This window comes from Sturnus vulgaris, chromosome 27, assembly GCF_052056855.1.
Source record: "Sturnus vulgaris isolate bStuVul1 chromosome 27, bStuVul1.hap1, whole genome shotgun sequence".
NCBI classification, from domain to species: Eukaryota; Metazoa; Chordata; class Aves; order Passeriformes; family Sturnidae; genus Sturnus; species Sturnus vulgaris.
The window spans coordinates 5,816,401-5,835,875 of NC_142269.1; the positions used below are offsets into that span (position 1 = coordinate 5,816,401).

The window sequence follows — 19,475 nt, forward strand, 5'->3', positions numbered from 1 at the left end:
CTTGTGATTAAATACATATTTGATAAACAGATGGAGCCAAGCTACCAGTATATTGTAATAATATTCCTCTTTTTATTTGGCAGCAATCAGAAACCCTGGTTTCTAGCCATGAATGACCCAAATAATAACATAAGACATTTTTAACATGTGAATGAGTGTGGTTTCATCAGAAAAGGTGAGGAACAGAGACCTGGAAGCTAAAAGGAGTTTTTCACCTTTTCTGCCATATAGCTGGAGGTATCTGTGTGTTACACCTACAGCTGGAATTAGATTTTCAGGAGCTCTCAACAGTGATAAATTGCATTATCAAGTTGTCTGTTCTGCCACTAGAAGCCAAGAGCAGGAGAAGACTGAAAGGCCTCAGGTGTCTGCTCTGTTCAGCTCTGTGCTGGACTGTCAGTCCAGTGCAGGTAGGAAATGGCCAAAATTAAACACAAACTGACATTAAATTCATACTTTTAGAATACTGTAGGCTAGGTCCAATTAGTAATTACCACTTATTTATTATGAACAAGTAGAATTCTAATTAGGCTGATTCGAGCCTCAGCTACTCCCTCAGATTGGATTGGCAATTAAGGTACTTCTTGTACTAGTAATTATGGTTTACCATGAAATTACTCTCCCTACTGCCCCCAAAAAAGCATCGAATTAGCCATGAGTGGAATTATATTTATCACAGGACCCTGTGCAGTAGAGACTTTGCAAATAAATACAAACAATTAGAAAAACCACTCAGAGTGCTGTGCCAGCACAGTAATTAGGGTTTGAAGACAGGAATTTTTGCTGAAGCCAAAGTGGCTGGGTCGTCATTCAAGAGAAGCTGCCCTGAGGGTGTGTCCCCAGCCTCTGGCTGCCCTGGTCCCCTCCCAGGAGCCGAGCCAGCAGCAGGAACAATGAGGGAATGGAGTGTTCTTCCAACATGGTCCTGGAGCAGGGAGCAAACTGTGAATTCACCAGGTTGGTGTTTTCTGAGATGTCACAGTGACCCAGTGGGTGACTGGCAGGTGACCAAGGCAGACCAGCACAAGGCTGGTGCAGGCTATTTCAGCAAACAGAAGTGGAAACAAAAGGATGGCAAGCATAAGCTAAACCCGAATTCTTCAATTGCCCAGAGAACTAGAAAGCAAATTTCTTTTCCTAATATCTGAATTTTAGTCCCTGTAGCTGCAGTTGTTATTTCAGTGACAATTTCAAAGTGTTGTTCTCTTGTACAGGCTAGTGAATAAATCAGTTTCTGACCTTTTCTCTCGCTTTCCTTGCAAAAATGCATTTGCTTCTGGCCTCGTAGCCAAAGTGTAGAACTGTGCCACAGAGCTTTGGACTTTGATGGATGGAATAACTACCCCCCTTCATTATCACATTAACATTGGAAGGCCATCTATAAATCAGTTGGGTTTATCTATCATCACTAGGGGATCATGGACTAAATCCTAGTGTGGATAGATTTTAAGGGCCACTTTAATTTTTTTTAACTTTTAAGGTAGTAGCTTTGCCTCACTCATGTGCAGAAATAGTGAACATTTTATGCTTCAATTTGTTTACCCATCCAAATATGCATGAACATATTGAATTTCCTTTAGGACATGAAGAATTGTTCCTAGTTTAAAATGTTAAACTTCTTTTAACCACGGAAGCAAAGGAAAAAAACGATTTGATTTGTAAGTTCTCATACCTTGACCAACTTTAGATTTGTGTTTGCAGGAGTAAGAATTACCTTTCCCCAAAGACACCTTCTCACCACAGAGTCAGTCCTAGGCCTTCAGATCACTGGGAGTTTGGGGTTTTGCATGAACTCTGATAGGTGTGTGCTGTATGATATAGTAGATGAATATATGATCATTTATTTTCCCATCTCCTAGGTTTGTTACACAGTTAATGCTGCACAGGCTCTTTCTCTTCTGCAGTTTGCTCTCTGCTCCTGTTTCCTCTCAGGCACTCAGCACATCTAAGGACTCCAGCTCAGTTTGGAAGGCAGGCAATTCTGTATTTGTCCAAAGCACAGCTGTACAGGCACTATGGCTTTCACTACAGGAGTAGGAGGAAAATATTGAGGAATGTTTCAGAAAGAATCCTTCCACAAATTCTCTTCTGCAATACACCCCAGTGGCACAAGAAAACCCCTTTTTTCTTCTATGTCATCTATTACAGACTTTTGCCTTCTTCCATGGGCTTAGATCAACAGAGTCTTCTTATTTGAGAGGCATTTGATTCAATGGTTTTGTGGAGTAAAAATCTATTACTTAACATAAAGGGTAGAAGAAACGAAACTAATAGAGTCTTACAATGGAAATATTCATGTTTGTACCAGTAAAAAACCCACTTGTACTCTCATCTGTGCATGCTTTAGATTTCATCCAAGAGCAATAATTTCCCCTTTTCTGGAAAGTAGAGGCAAATAGAAAATTAACTTTTGGTACATCTGTCAAATGTAACCACCATTCAGGGATGAGTTACTCAATACATTTTTAGCTACTTTTTGCAGAACGAAGGAAAGGAGCTGGAAAACGAATTATATTACATATATTCTCCTCTGGTTATTGTCATGATTTTTACAATTTACCAAGGATTAGAAATTAATCATTAAGAACTGATATTGCAGTAAAAGGATTATTTCTCACAGTAATCTATGGGGGTTTTGTCTCTTGAACACATATTCATAAATTTATGAAACACAAATTGATCTTCCTGTGCCTTAAAACATTTAGTTTTCAGAATAAATAACAGGTTTGGAGAAAACACCCAAATCCTCCATTTGCTATGTCTAAAATGAACACAAGAAAGATAGAATACAGGTAAAAGAAAAGTTTGCCTGTTCTCCTTATGTCTGCAGTAATCACTGTATGTGTCAGGGGAAAAAAAGGAGAGTTGTAATGATTCTGTTCTTTCTGCTGCTGGAACATTCAGAGGACAGCAAAATTTACTGAATATTTTGGAAAAAGAGACGTATTTGTTTGAAGTGGAGGATGGATTGTTCTCTATAAAGCAATGTGAAGTAATGTGTTATTTTATTTCTTTAATAGCATATCTAAGTTCCAATCATGAGTCTAAGGCAACTCTTTCTTTTCATTTCACTTAGATGTGATTTTTGATCTTGAGAGGCCTTAATAATACAGTGAGGAATGCAATTCAGAGATAGATGTAGAAGTGAGTGGATTCTGAATAGCATAATAAATAATTAAGTTACAATTATTAATAAAAATACTTGCCATTAAAGGAAGATAGACCGAGGATGTCCATAAACTCCCTTCACCAGACTTATATAATGTATAATTCAAGATATGTTGACAAAAGGAGGCTCATAATCATTTGTCCACATGTCTGTAAAATATGACATGATCATTCTTCCTATTTCAGTAAGAACAATCTACCATGCAGACAGCACAGAATAGAACATTTGTATCATAGTAACTCAAACTACCAATTTAAGTTAGACAAATGAAAAAAAATAGGCTGCAGCCCACACACTGTGGCCTGGCACAGAGCAGCATCCAAAGATGAATGCAGATGATGAGATTAATTTGTTGGGCCCTTACTTATCACCTAGAGGCTGAGGCTTCCTATATTCTGAGGTAATTTCCTGATGCATGCCCAACGTGCTATTTCAGCTTGGCTCCAGCCAAACAGGGCAATTTACTGCAGCCAGAAGGGGCCAGAATTACCACATCTGCCATTATTAAAATGCACTCACAGTTCAGCTCTTCAGCACCTGAGCCTCTGCTCTGCCATGGCCTTTGCCCAGGAAGGGCTCTGTGGAAGGGCTCTGTCCTTTGCTTTTTGTCCCTGGGATGTTTTAGACAAAACAATCTCTCAAGCTCTGATGCAGGATTTTCTTGTTTGCATTTTTGTGTGTTTGAGCATGTCTTCTCTTCAGGAAATGTTGGTGTGTGGTTTGAAAGAGACACATTCCCCAGTGCTGCAGGAGATTCCTGCACATAGGGTCAGTGCTAGGGACACACAGGGCCACGCTGCCATGTGCCACAATTTTCTTAACTGTTTTCCTGATGGAAGTGTGGCCTGAATCATCCTGGTGTCTTTAACAAACACCTTGGAGAGTTGCAGATTAATTTGATTCTTTAAAAGCTGCCAGGACCCTTCTCCTGCCTGGCAGTCCCTGCAGGAATCCATCCCCTCCTGCTGCAGCCAGAGGAGCTGCAAAGTGACAACAGAGCTGCTCCATCCTCTGCCTTGGACAGACACAGGGAGCTCTGTCTGCAATCACAAATTAACATGAACACTTCTCACACTTCAGTGTGTTGTACAGAGTAAATGGAGTTCAGTTTGGGGTTTTTTTTTTAAACTTAAATAACAAAATCTGTGGGGCTCCTGTTTCCCTGTGTGCAGTCCCTGGCATGCTGTGTCCCTGATGATAGAGTCCCTCTAATAAACTTTTTATTTTTATTTACGAAAAATGGATTGTGTTTGGAAGTGTGTCTATCACACTACCTCTCTCATTTCCATTGGAATTGTTTTTTCCTGCCAGTTGCTATTAAGATTCAAAGCATTCACAGAGAGAAAGTTTCTTAGACTTGGCTGTTTGGAAACAAAATCTTATACAGCAGCCAGAGCTGTTCTGGGTGTTCCTATGAGCTGCATGTGATTCCAAAGGAAGATGAGCAATTTACTTACACTGAACTAGTTATTGTGATATGAAAATCAGATATTGCTCTGATGACATTTGGAGTCAGTGAAAAAGCTGATTTTGACATCATTACCTGACTGTGGTGTTTCTGCATTTCTTTGCTCAGGAAACAGTCTTCCTTGTAGCACATTTAAAATCTGGTGGTGAATGTGTTCTGGTGAGCTCAATAATTTAATTCTCCCCAGCAATATTTCTGGGTGATTATCCACCAGGCTTGCATGTGCTGTTGTTTTCCAGGACATAAATAGCTGCCCAGTCCTGGGAGCAAGATAAGATGCAATTCTTTGAACTGCAGGAAGGACAACACAAGTGAGTGACAGCAGCAAAGCCGTGAGACTGGGGGAGACAACTTTAATTTATTTGTACAGAGTGCACATGGAAGGGTCCTTGCCTCCTGTTTGGGTAATGATAAATGACAAGATGTCGACAGTTATTAATTAAACTGCCTGGCAGAGCAGTGTACATGATGATAAGACCTAAGAAATGTGTAGCATTCCTCCTACCCCATCATGAGAATGAGGCCCCTGCACTGTTCTCTGGCACAGCAGAGATTAGACTAAAGCATCAATATTCACTACAAGCTGGCTACCTAGTAACTGCCTCAACACAGGGCCCTAAAAATTGAAATTCTCCCTCGTGTGATGTGTAGTAATTAAACTTCAGCATTCTTTCTGCAGGAAATGTTTCTCCTGTGTTGTTCCCACAGATTGTGCTACAACAACGATTTTAGCCCCATGAACTATTAACCAATTATGAAGGGATTTTCTCAGTCTGCTTTAACTGAGGATCAAAGACAAAACCCTTTTTTTTTTTTCCTTGCCAGATATTGTAATTTAGGGCACAAAACACCAAGCATGTACAGGACTCAAGGCTCTGGTCAGTGAAACAAAATGGATTTAGTAACTCAGACCCCATTTCAGCTTTCCTGATTTGCCTTGCCAATATTCCAGCTGCTTTTCTTCCTTAACAAATACCTTGCCACACAATTGCAATATATTTATCCTGTTCTATTTCCATTTATTTCTTTCACATCTATATCCTTTATGTACTTACTTGGAGCTAAGTATGTCCATATACTGCCCAGAAACTTAGAGTGAAATTTTTGAAAATTAACTAATTTTAAATTGCCATGGGCTGCAGATGTGAAGAATCCTTCTGTTATTACTGCTAAATGTGTTTATTCTGGTGATTAGTGTGGCTTTCCTGGCCTTTCATATGTAGAAGATCTTTTTTTAAACTGCATAAACACAATCTGGGTGATTGTCCTTTAAATACTGTCTTAGGATCCAAATGTCAAAAATCAGTATAGCTCCACAGGAACTCATATCAACTGCAGTTATCTCTTGGCCACGACTTTCTTCTTCCTTACATTTTTGGGGTTTTTTTGGTTGTTTTTTTAAGTTTTCTGGACCAGCCTTTCACCAGATTGTGTGTGAGGTCTCCCTGAAGAGCCAGGTCCAAATAAGTTTTACCATAACTGTCATTTCCCCAAAGACCACCCAGAAAGAAAATGTTTGCATGAATACCCTTTGGCCTGTGCCACTCTATCTGCACTCTAAATATATATTAGAATTTATATTTCCACTGTTTGCAGAGAAATACAAGGAAATTCAAGGTCCTTTGGCATGTCTATATGTAACACATACTTCAAAATAATAGTGGTGTTTTTCAGTAAATGCAGGGTGATGGCACTGCTGACCAAACCAGAATTACAGATTTGAGCTTAAAAGCAGCTTAAAAGTAAAGTGGATGTGGGCTGAGTTTATTGCTCACATGCAAACTGCCAGCTCAGACCGTGCTACAAACCAATGCACACATCCAATGGCCCCAAAATATTGAAAAACCAGTTAAAATCCTTACAGGCTACACAGACAGCACTCCAAACAGAAGAAGGGGATCTGTCTGAGGGTATGATATTTTCATTCTGAAATTATGGCAGTGTTCCCACTAAGGACAATGCTCCATTGAATATTTGCATTTATTAACACTTTGCATTCCACAAAGTCCTGTTGTTCCACTGCAAGTGCAAGTTCAATCCTTATGACTGATTGTGAGTTTTCAATGCCATATTAGAGATGTTACTGGAAAAAAACAGTTCTAGAGAAAAGTATCTTTTCCAATGGGCCCATTTTTAATTCCTAGGAGGATTCTGGACACCTCTGATTTGAAGATTAATTTATTTGGAAGCCCATACTAATTGGTGATCAGGCTTAAATCCACACATATTTTCACTGGAAGTCGATGTCATTGTTTGTCCTCTTCCTCCCCTCAATAATTTCCTGATAGCATTACTTTTGTTTCTAGACATGCAGAAATTCAACATGAGTGAGAAGTTTCTGGTTTTGAGCGCTACCCTTAATCTGAAGAACAATTTTAGGAGAAAACTATCACTCTAAAAACTTACTTCTCCTGCTAATTTGACTAAGGAAAAAAATAAGGCCCTGCAAATAGCAAAACTCTCCAAATGGGAAAGTAATTACCTTAAATTAAGCCTTATTTCTGGTTATAAAAAAACCCAACAAAACAACAAACCAACAACCACCCAATTCTAAAAGCATGTTGGGCAGAGTGGAAGCATTAGAGTTAAACACTGGCCAGTTTATAGTGAAAGGGAAGGAAATAGACAGGAGGAAGGAAGGAAGAAGAGATTAGAGAAATTGAGAGATGTAAATAGTCTCAGAGGAGCCACCGTGTCCCAAAGCCTCTCCTAAGGGAAGTTTTTACACCAAAGAATCTGGAGGTCTGAATGAAGAATGGCATCATTTATTTATTTTAGCCAGAGCTGAGCTGTTTTCTTAATTGAAATAACCTCATGCTGCTAGCATTAAATTGTTGTGGAGTGATAATGATGTCTGTTTAATTTAGGGGCTTGATAAACATGAAATAAATACCCTGTTATTCCTTGGCTTGGGAGCATATTTAAATTGCCTGGAAAGACAGGAATTAGAAAGCTTGAGCCTTATGTTAATGCTCCAAGCACCTGATGTGGGATCTTCAGTGGGGAGATGCATGACTTGGGATTTGTAACTCAGTCAAGGATTTGGGACTCAGGACTCAGCCAAGGGCTTGGAGCTGTTCCCCTTGGAGATGAAAATGATGCTATTACCCTTCTGGACACCAAGAACAGTCCAGTGTGTTCTCAAGTTCGTAAGAAAATTCACAATTTCCATCTAAAATGTGAGTTCCCAGTTGTCATGACAGCCCCACTGGTACCAGCTGTAATCTAAGTGGCCAATATGGGGCAAAAAAATTGGATTTACATCACACAGTGCCTCACCTGGGAGGGCTGAAATGGAAGTTCATGGCTCCAGGAGAACTCAGAGCAGACTTCCAACACCTAAATAGGGTCTGCAGGAAACACGGGCAGGTCTCTGCACCAGGGATAAACTGAGGGGCAGTGGGTGTAGAGGGTGGATTTTAGGAAGAAATTCTTTACTGTGAGGATGAGGAGGCACTGGAAGAGGTTGCCCAGAGAAAGTGGCTGCCCCAGCCCTGGAAGTGTTTATTTATCTGTACACTGTGATGTGGTAAAGGTGAGGTGTTTTAAAGGTTCTCCTCGTTATACTTTTACTTCAGAATTAGCAGGGCATGTGCTGATGAGTTTTACCTTTACTCAGGTTTTACTGATTAGTTTTATTATCCTCTTTTTACAGAAAGAACTTGTTCTCACAGAAGAACAGGGAAAGTTTTTAGGATTGAAAGAAATGACCAGTTCAGGATACAGCATCAGAAGAATCAGCATTCCTTCCTTCCTTCCTTTGGCCTTGACACACACACTGTGTTTGTTATAATCTGCCCAGAGTAAAATTCATTTTGGTGAATAATAGAAAAAAAATACAGCAAAGCCCCATATTCCCAATTCACTGAAATGGCAGCATGAGCCTTGTCCATGGAACTCTGCTGCTTGACTCTCCAACATCGTGTTCAAAACCATTTCCACAATTCTGAGAAGGCAAATGTCAATCCCTGGAAAAAACTTGGAGCTGAATTGTCCTTTGATGGCTCTAGGACTGCAAGGGGAGCAGCTGCACTGCTTTGTGTGACCAAGTGACATTGGCTGCATGTGCTGCAAGTTCTGCAATTTGTGCTGGCTTTATTTTAAATGCTGAGTTATTTTAGAAGTGGACTTCCATTACTGGCCTGTCAAGGGGAGGTCCAGTTTATCAAATTTCAGGTTACAGCTGCACAGCATGTTCAATCCAAACTCCAGCTACATATAAATATATGATAATTTAAGGCTTTCAGGGCTGTTTATTATAGAAAAGTTGTTCTGTGTGCCCATACACTGCACTAATTTGAGTGAAACAAGCTAATTATAAGTTGATGTCATATGGCTAAAAAAATACATGTTTATTCCTTCTGTATTTCACAGTGCTGACTTTCTCAACCACACTTGCAGAGCACACATGTGATGTGTTTTCTGGGCCTAGCACCTCACTGGATAAAGTTTTGCTCTTTATTGTGCAATTTCTAATTAAAAAGATGAACCTTGTGCAAAATCTTTGGGGCCTTGTGGATGGCAGCAGGATCCTTCTGCTGGTAGGTTTATTTTTCATTGAATAAGAGCAGAATTGTATTTTTGCCAGAAAAAGAAATGAAGCAAGCACAGTGACTATTTTAAGCCAGTGAGTGTATTGTAGAGAATGTGCCACGGGCTACACAAATTGTTGGAAATAAAAATGGAGGGCAGAAAGCAGATTTGGAGAAATCATGAATTCTGTCTGAAAAAAGTGACTTGATCATTGTTCAGTTGTGACTTGGCTCCAGCCAAGGGAAGGTAAAAGCAGTGACCTGTTACTACCTGTACCTCAGCAGCACCTAAACGATGGCAATTGTGCTTTTTTATTGCAAGTATGACAGTGAAGATATTCACTCTCGTTTGAAGAATTTACAATTCTGAAGAAAAACTAACTAATGCTTTTGTAGAAGGAGCACACAGCGATTCACTGTCCATTCTTTGAAAAGAACTGAAAGTATATAATTTTGTGTAAAAGAGAAACTCAAATTTCCTACAGAAACTTTCTCAAACCCACAGTTAGAGATGCTATCTCCTCCCAGATTATGCACACCTATAGAAGAGGTTAAAAAAATAGAGGGTGATTGCAAAAAATGAATGAATGAATGAATGAATGAATGAATGAACAATCCCAAATTCTCTGTCTGAAAAGAATCCACACGGATGTGGAGGTGGAGGAGAATCTGGCAGTCTACCTCTGAAACATCCTATATTTTGATTTTTTCCAGCTGTTAGCAAAACACTGTTCCCTATTTCTCTCCTGATAATATAAATTGCAAAAGTGGTGGTTGGAGGGTTGTTTCAGGGCTAAGATTACAGAATCATATCTGCAGACTGCTCATCTCATCCACCTTTAACCTGAAGTAAAACCAAGGAGAAGTCACTGCAGACAGAATGGGTGCTGAGAGGAGCTGCAGCAATAAAAGAGCCCCAGGACTCTTCACCCACTGGGATCCTTGTAAAAGCTCTTATAAATTGCAAAGAATAAATCCTTACATTGGGAGTCAGAAAAATGCAAGATTCTGAGTGGCAGTTTAACAGCAGGAAACTTTGGCACTTTGGGGAGACAAGAACTGGGTGGGACAAGGTTTGCTGGGCTAAGAGAACTCTTCCAGGTGAAATATTTGGGACATTGCTGGTTCACCTCAGCAGGCCTGAGGCTTCTGAGTGCCTGAAAGCCAGGATGGAGTCTGAGATGGAGCAAATTTCGTTCACTGGCTAATCACAACCAATATTTTAAAAACAAAGTTTCATTGAATTTGGAGGTTTGTGGAACAGCTTTGCAGAGAACTGAACTGCTTTTCTCACTTCAGCAGTGCTTGCAGGTGCTCATACTGAATTCTGAAAATTAAGTCCCAAGTGTCAAATTCCTGAAGTCAAAGATAAGTCTGGAAAATGTTGTTGCAGTTGTGACAATGATTTATTTTGGGTTTTTATACCATGTATCAAGTAATAGTAAGGAAAAGACAACTTTTATACTGGTTGTCTTGAAAAAGCTGCTCATCCTTACATCTGCATTGGAAGACCTGCATGCTATGTCAGCCCAAGCTCAGTTTTCTCTGACTTTATTGGAAAATGTTTCTTAAAGACTAAATGAAAATGAGCATTGGTCTACAACACCAAACTGTAAAAATTTTTAACTGTTGTTTGACAACACTTGCAAGGGGATTCCACATTTCTTTTTCTTACTTCTTTTCTCAATAAAAGAAATCTGAAGCAATCAGATTTCAGTCAAGAACTCTTGATGGACAGTTCACAGATTTATTGTTTTCTTTGGTGGCTTTATCTGGTTGTGAACGTACGAATCAGGAAATGTGCAGGGGAAGCAGAAATGAGAATACAGAAATAATTCTGAGCTGCTCATCTGCCCAGGAAGAGTTTTTCCATGAGAAACACCCTGTACCAGAGCAAGGAGTTCCAGGATGGAAATTCTTTAGGGATGTGTAGGTTGTTAGGATTAAAGATTTTGGCACTTTTGATCATAGAAACTGGACTTGACACCCTGACTGTTCTGGAAATCTCTGGCTTTGCAGGAAATCAGCTTTATACTGTAGCTGAAAATCAATGAGTCTTTCTATAATTAGTCATTGTTTCTACTTTATTAACAATGTATTTAAAATTAAAAATAACAGACTAATATTTTTAAAGCAGTATTACTTCTAGTTCTCTAAAAGTTAAAACATTGCATAAATAATTTCTGGGAAAAAAAAATAAATATGTAATTCACTCTCTGAAATGATACCTTTTCTCTCTAGGTTCTGGTCCCACATAAAATAACTGAAAAATCTATCAACATTGCAAATTTCCACAGCTTATATTATTTCAGCATAAATTCTACAGGATGTATACAGTATGTGACAATTCACTTTCTAGCAATATTCTTTAATGTAAAAACACAAGCATTAGTCTGAGTGTTGAGAAGCTAGGTAAAGTTGCTGCCAAACTAAAGACTTATTAAAGCTGCACATCCTAAAGACTTTTCTAGAGGAATTCCTGACTTAGCAGAGGCTCACTTTTAATGCAGAACCATCACCTTACTCACAGAGCTTGGCTTGCACAGTTTTAGTGCAATAAGAGTGTGTGGCCAGATAATCCAAACTCTACAGAACAGAAAATGTAAATGGACGTATCTAAGCTGATAGTAAAGTTAAACTTGTTCTAGGAAATAAGGAATAATCAGTATTTTCTATGTTAAACTATATGTAATGTCAGCTGTTTACAGACAAACATCAGTGAGGTTATCTGCTTTGGGAGGAGCATCTTCTTCACAAATCTGCTCCACTTAGGAGAATTTGTTGAATTGTCTCTAAAGCAAATCACTGTTCCTAAATCAATATGGTTTTAGTTGCCAAATCTCAGTTTTGAATTTGTCGACCCCATAATCTTTTAATTAGAAGTATGAAATAGATTTGTCACACTGTTGGGTGCACTAGTGTCATATTTTGATTTCTGTGTTTGAGAGGAAACACCTGGTGCAGGAGGACATCTGCTAGTGTGTTAATTTTCCAACAATTTGATTTCATTCACCATAACGTGAAATTCTGCTCCCCCTGACTTTCTACAGCTCCTTCAGAGAGTGCAAACTCTCCTGGTGTTCCCTAATTGCGACCTTGTCCTGCACCATTGTCCGGGAGAGGAATCTCAATTTTCTTTTCACATGAAGTGAGTGGAATGATTTCTAGCAAAGCGTGATTGTCACAACAGCTTCACTTTCCTCTGCCTCCCTGCTCGTTCAGGACACACAAACTCGCGTGGAGCCCCGGGGGTTCCTCCAGCTCGCTGCATCTCATTCCCTATCAGACCATAAATGCTATAATCTGATTTTTTGCCTACGTGAGCCTTTGACCCAGCTTAGCAGAAGGAATTGAACCCGCTGCAGTCAGAACATCGTGCTGTGGCCTCTGAGTGCCTTTTTGATGGTTTAGAAAACATCCCGAGCTGCCAGTCTGTGTCACCCGGAGCCACCTCTCCTAATAAGCATTTTCCAGCTCCTGCTGGTTGGGTTTGCCGCTCCTGGCTCTGGCCAGATGCGGCTTCTTGTTCTTCTGGGGCCGGGCCGGGTCCTTGCCGAAGTCCTTGAGCTCGGACTGGTTGTGGTAGCGGGTGTAGCGCTTGCACTTGCAGGACGTGACGGCTCGGAATTTGTAAGTCCGGGTCTCCTGCTCGGGACAGGCCAGCAGGATGCGCTGGGTGCGGGTGTGCGCGGGGATGCAGCGATAATCCAGCGAGCTCTGCCGCCACCACTTGCCGCGGCCGATGGAGTTGGGCAGGAGGTGCGAGGGCTCGCACTGGCCCGAGCACTGCAGCTCCTTGACCGGCTTGAGGCTGCGGCACGGCCCGTCCGTCACATAGCGGGTGGTGCGCTGCTCCCGGCAGCTGAGCCCGGCGGCGTCTGCGGACAGCAAACACGTTAATTCCTGCAATTCCTGCATTCCTGCAGTCCCTGCAATCCCGCAATTCCTGCAATCCCGCAATTCCTGCAGTCCCTGCATGCCTGCAGTCCCTGCAGTCCCTACATTCCTGTAATCCCTCCATTCCTGCAGTCCCTGCAATCCCTGCAGTCCCTGCATTCCTGTAATCCCTGCATTCCTGCAGTCCCTGCATTCCTGTAATCCCGCAATTCCTGCCATTCCTTCATTCCTGATCATTCCTTAACTCTTGCAATCCCTCCATTCCTGTCATTCCTCTATTCCTGCAATCCCTCCATTCCTGCCATTCCTCAATTCCTGTAATTCCTCAATTCCTGCCATTCCTTAACTCAACTCCTGCAATTCCGCAATTCCTGTCATTCATTCATTCCTGGTCATTCCTCAGTTCCTGTAATTCCTCAATTCCTGTCATTCATTCATCCCTGATAATTCCTTAACTCTTGTAATTCCTTCATTCCCGTAATTCATTAATTCATTCCCGTAATTCCTTAATTCCTGTTCATCCCTCAGTTCCTGCTCATTCCTTAATTCCTGTAATTCCTTCATTCCTGTAATTCATTAATTCATTCCCGTAATTCCTTAATTCCTGTTCATCCCTCAATTCCTGCTCATCCCTCAATTCTTGTAATGCCTTCATTCCTGTTAATTCCTTCATTCCTGCTAATTCCTTCATTCCTGCTCATTCCTCAATTCCTGCTCATTCCTCAATTTCTGCCTGCTTGCTCTGCCAGCTTTGAGCAGGCACCCACCAGAGCCCCCACCCCCTGTATCCCTGTGCTGGCCGTGGAAGGAGGAGTGGGTTGTGGGAATAAAGGTGTTTTAAGGGCTTGTTTCAATTCTCATTATCCTCCTCTGGTTCTGTTAGTAGCAAAGTCACTTTGTTCCTCTAAGCCAAGCCTGTTTTGCCCTTGGTGTGTTTTCCTCCTGGTCCTTAACTCACAGACCTCCAGGGGGTACCTGCAGCAACCTCCAGTTCAGTTTATCTCATTCTCTTGTCAGACCAGAAGTGCTATAATCTCACAGATGTTTTTGGTTAATTTTTCTCTGCCCAGCTGTGCAGGGGAGGGTGAATGAGTGGCTTTTGTGGGTGCCTGGTGTTGGGCCAGTGTCAAACCACAACAGTTCCTGCAGATCTCTGGGCTAGGCACAAGCTGAATGTCTTGAAAGCAGATTTTCAGGAGAAATATCTCAAAAGGCTCACTCATGCAGCTCCTGACTATTCAGCTACTCCAGCTGTAAGACCCTGGAATAACAATGCCCAAATTGGTGAATAAAATCCACCAGGTACCTTTCATGTCAGAGCTGTGCAGGGGACAATGGAGCAGCTGGGAATTTTGGACAATATTTGGACAATATTCTGGCTTCATTTACCTGTGGGCAACACCTGCCCCCACTGCTCTAGTTTAACTCTATTGACTCCAGATATTGACTCCAGATTTAAATTCTTTTAATAAAAAGTGTTCCTTAAGTAATTTTTAGCTTGCATAATGTGTTCCAGGTTAGAGAAATCACAGGTGACAACAGCACTAAGGAATTCCCATTATTCAGGCCCCAGCTTTCCAAAGTTTCCTACTCTCTGTGGTAATTCTACACATCCCACACAGTTCCCCTCAGGGAACTGGAGGCACCTTCTGGCTCTTAGGAACCTCACAGATTTTTTTCCTCTCCTTTTTCTCAATGGATAACTCTAATCAAATGAAGCATTAGAAAACACAAGATTTCTTAGCATTAAGTATTTAGGAACTTCCCAGTTGTAGGAACATAACTCCTCCCAAGAGTGTTTCTTTTCCCAAATGTCATCCTTGATTAATTGACTTGTTGGGAAGACAGAAAATTTGATTTTTAAGTGTTTATCAAATAACTTCATCTAGACAAACACACTAATGTTCTTCTCTTGGTCAAAAGGACAATTTTAACTCAGGAACAGCACTTGTGGTGGAGACTTTCAAAGGCCAGCTCACAGGGAAGGCTGTGTCTGTTGGGCCCATTCTCCTCACTGGGTACCAGGTTTAGTTCAGCAAAAGAGAATTCTGACCCTGAATCTCCTGTTAGTGACACAGTAGTATTTGTAAAGAATTTTAATTATTAGTTTTCCTGTGAAGTACAGAAACAGGACTTTTAGTGGTCAGATTTACATTTGTCAAAGTATATTTATATTTGTCAAAGTACAGCTAGCAAGATTTCATTTTTGAAAAGTTTGAAGGATTGCATTAATGAAATTAAGCAATCCTTGTCAGCTGTAACAAAAATATTGGCAAACTGAACTCCATGTGCACTTTAGTCTAATGCTGCCAAGTTCCCTGAGCATCTGAGAAAATTATGTCTGTCTGTAAATAAAATAATGTGTTGAATAAGGTGTGTTGTACCTCCATAATGCACAGGCAGTTAAATATCCAGGCATTTGTCTCAGCTCTATAGGTGATTATTGTTATTGTTGTTATTATTATTATTATTATTATTATTATTATTCTGTGCATTTATGTCCTGTCCTGTTAGTGTGCAGGTGCAGAATCACTCATGGTCTGGTGCATATGGTCCAGAAAGCTCTGGCCACTTTGGATCATAATTTTGATTCCTTATGTTAAAGATGCCAAAATAAGTATGCAAGACCATTGTGTATCTGAAACAACTGCCCAGTCTCCTCCAGTCTTTGATTTCTTAATTAAAAGTGCTTTCTGCTTTGAAAAATATGCAGTGGGGCAGATTCCCAGTTGATTCAGAGCAGTAAGAGGCTAAAAAATGAAGATATTGAGATGTGACAAGAAAACCAACCTGCTCTGACCTGGTGGCTGGTGGGGCTGCAGGGAGGAACAGAGTGCTCTCCCTCTTAGGAATTTAAGAACCTTTTAAGGTCAAACTCTCAAAAGCATAGTTTTTTTTTTCTTTCTTTCTTTTAAAATATTGTTAATCTTATGGTTTTAAATGCCTTAATTCACAACTTCCTTCCAGCTGTCCCCAGAAAAGGAGGCTGGCTGAGATCTGCAGTGCACAATCTAAGTTTGATCTGTGGCTGTGTTGCTCTGTGCTTTATGCTGTGTGTCTGGAGGACCAAACTTGCCCTATTTTCCAGTGGAAAACTTTTTCAAAGCTAGTTTTCTCTGGTGTTAGCTTTCCATCCTCTGTCTCTCCTCATAAGGCTGGTGTCTTGCATCACTGCTCAAGTTGGACATTTGGCCAAGTGCAGTGTCAATGCATCTTGAAGCATTTTTGGCTGCTGGAACCTGACTGAAGATCTGGATGTTAGCAAAGGACAGCCCAGTTCTGTCATTTAGCTGAACACAACCTCAGTGTGCCACTTCTGATCTTACAACTGCTGTGGATGTTCCTAAATATTACAAATTTATATTATTGTGTGCCCTGTCAACCCATTCCCTCATCCTAACACTAAAGAGGGACAGATAACTTGTGACATTTCCTCACAGAACACACAGAAGTGTTAATTAATATCTACTACAGCTTTTATGTATTGGAGTTGTCTGCAGAGAGCAGCTGGGCAGAGTAGCAATGTCCAACAGAGAGACAATGTTTGCATCAGTAAACTCTAATATATTCTTTTTAATGTTTATATTCATACTTCTTCAACAGTAGATTGAAGAAAATCACTTAAAGCAGTTGGGCCACAGCTAAAAGTATTAATAAACAAATATATATGATAACAAGTATTCTTTTACAAATTGTCTGCTATCATCCAAACCAGTAATAATGATATTTTTCTTACCGTTAAGGTCTGGAGCTTGCTGTATGTGTCTTCCTCCATGTTTTGCCTGGTTCATTGTGTTGTTGTTGCTGTAAGTCGGCTCCATGGGTGTTTCTGTATTTTCAGCGATCTCAGGAATGATTTCTGTAGCATCATTTTTAAACATCTGCCAGCCTTGCAGAGGCTGAAATGTGATTTGTGTCACGACACAGAGAGCACACACAGCCCAGGGGATCTGCATGGTGGCAGCTCACAGATCAGCCTTTCAGCACCCTGACAGTCCCAGATCCCAGGCAAAGGCACATTATTCCCCTTTTTAAAATCCCTTTTAGAACCAAGCCAGCCAATGACTATACAAAGTGGGAAGGGCCACACAACTCATTCATCTCAGCTTTTGTCAGTGTGAAATAAAATGGGTGTGTGGGGGTGGGTTAGTGACAATATTTTACAACTTTTATGCAAAAACTTCTCATATCCACCTAATTTTGGAGTCTGGCAACAAATGGTGATAGACAAGACTACAATGAATTGCAGCCTGACAAGCCTTTCTGCAGTTTTTTTTTTTCCTAACAATGGTGTTAAAATTAAATAATTAAAACCGGCTTCTGCCTCCATCCATATTTGAAACTTTGGCTATTGTCTTTTCCAAAGGTTTTTCAGACTTTTTACATTTTTGCTGTAATTATTCCTCTTCCCTTTGCTCACAGTATAAGGTGAATAAATCTAGAAACTGTGGCTCAGTAGTTGTGCTTTTCAGTCTCTGCAGGGAAATGATTAGGGTTGAGGGAGCTTTTTTTCTCTCCTTTCCAAAACAAGGAGCTCTACATTTTGTTTCACAAATATACTGGAAGAAACAGGGAAGAGCTTCATTTCAATATGAGAAGTTGTGTTTACTTTTCCTTAAAAACAGTTTACTTGGAATATGTTTTTAGGTTAAGCAGCCAGAATGTTGTACATCATAATTTTTGATGTGCTCTTTCTCACATTTTTTTAACTCTTGGAGAAAACTGCCTGACACATGTTTGCATTTGCTGTAAATTCGTTGCATACTGCTACTTCTGCTGACATTCTGTGAAGTGTTGAACACAGGACATTTCCTTATTTTATACACAAGAACTTGGCCAGACTGATTTCCACCAAAAAAAAGGAAAACTTACTTTAGGTCTAAAGCATTTATGCCTAGAGATGCATTTATGTATCATGTTTCAAAATCTCATCTGTGGTATTCTCCCTTGCAAAAACAAGGTGATATTAGTGAAAATATCATGATTTCTGTGTCTCAAGACCACCTACACTTTCAAGTTATTTGCAAATAAATCCATTAATCAGAAAGCATCTCAGCCTTTAGGAAGGTTAAGATGCCACGCTGAGTTTGTTACAGCTACTGAAAACCAAATGTTTGCTCAAAGCAGAACAGGGAGTGTGTGTGTGTGTGTGTGTGTGTGTGTGTGTGTGTGTGTTACTGCCACACTTGTCACAGACTTTGTCATGAAAATATTTCCTGTAGAAGAGATTCAAACCTGATTCCCTCTGACTTTCCCCTGTGGCTGTAAGGCTCAGAGTGGTTTGCATTCCATCCCCCGACAGGCTACAGAACAGAGCTGCCACCAAACTGAAGGGGCAGCTGTGCTGGCCTCGGTGTGCCCTGGGTGATGAACAGCAGCAATGACCTGGGGACATTTCACCCTGAACACACACACAGAGACAGACAGACACACACAGAGACAGACAGACACACACAGAGACAGACAGAGAGACACAGAGACAGACACAGACACACACAGACACACAGACACACACAGACACACAGACACACAGACACACAGACAGACACAGACACACACACAGACACACACACACACAGACACACAGACACACAGACACACAGACAGACACAGACACACACACAGACACACACACACAGACACACACACAGACACACACACAGACACACAGACACACACATACAGACACACAGACACACAGACAGACAGACAGACACACACACACAGACACACACACACACACAGACACACACACACAGACACACACACACACACAGACACACACACACAGACACACAGACACACAGACAGACAGACAGACAGACACACACAGACACACACACACACACACAGACACACACACACACACACACACACACACACACAGAGACACAGACACACAGACACACACACACAGACACACACAGACACACACACACACACACACACACACACACAGAGACACAGACACACACAGACACACACACACACACACACACACACACACAGAGACACAGACACACACACACACACACACACACACACACAGAGACACAGACACACACAGACACACACACACACACACACACACACACTCCCAGCAGCTGCACCATGGACTGAGGCTGAGCTCCAGCACAGCTGCTCCCTGCCAGGCTCCTTTCCTGCAGCACTGCCATCTGAAATACACTGTAAGGTGCTTTCCTTCCCCGTCTTCTGCTCAGCCAAAAATCAGAAATCAGCATTCCCAGAAGTGCTCTCCTTTCTAAATACTCCAAGGAGTGTCTGAAAGAATTCATGCACGGTTCCATAGTTCACTGTGCCCTGACTGCCAGCTCCCCTTCCTCCTTTCCTCCAGCCTTAGGCATCCAACCATCTCACAAATTACTGGTTTTATGGAGAAATACAACAC

The 19,475-nt window shown here is 41.1% G+C and overlaps 1 protein-coding gene and 1 long non-coding RNA gene across 2 annotated transcripts in view; one reads left to right on the forward strand and one right to left on the reverse strand.

Annotated features, from left to right (window-relative positions):
• The window catches only part of LOC148221091 (uncharacterized), a 47,318-nt gene extending 36,091 nt beyond the window's left edge, over positions 1-11,227 (forward strand). Inside the window, exon 5 of the long non-coding RNA XR_015808571.1 lies at positions 8,293-11,227. This is a non-coding gene — a long non-coding RNA (uncharacterized LOC148221091). The remainder of the gene's footprint in view (positions 1-8,292) is intronic.
• An 8-nt stretch (positions 11,228-11,235) lies between these two features.
• SOST (sclerostin) lies at positions 11,236-18,836 on the reverse strand. Its single transcript, XM_014885460.2, has 2 exons — positions 16,803-18,836; positions 11,236-13,047 (listed from the first exon to the last, which is right to left on the reverse strand). The coding sequence occupies exons 1-2, from the start codon at positions 17,020-17,022 to the stop codon at positions 12,626-12,628; spliced, it is 642 nt and encodes a 213-aa protein (XP_014740946.1). The 5' UTR covers positions 17,023-18,836; the 3' UTR covers positions 11,236-12,625.
• Between the last annotated feature and the right edge of the window lie 639 nt (positions 18,837-19,475).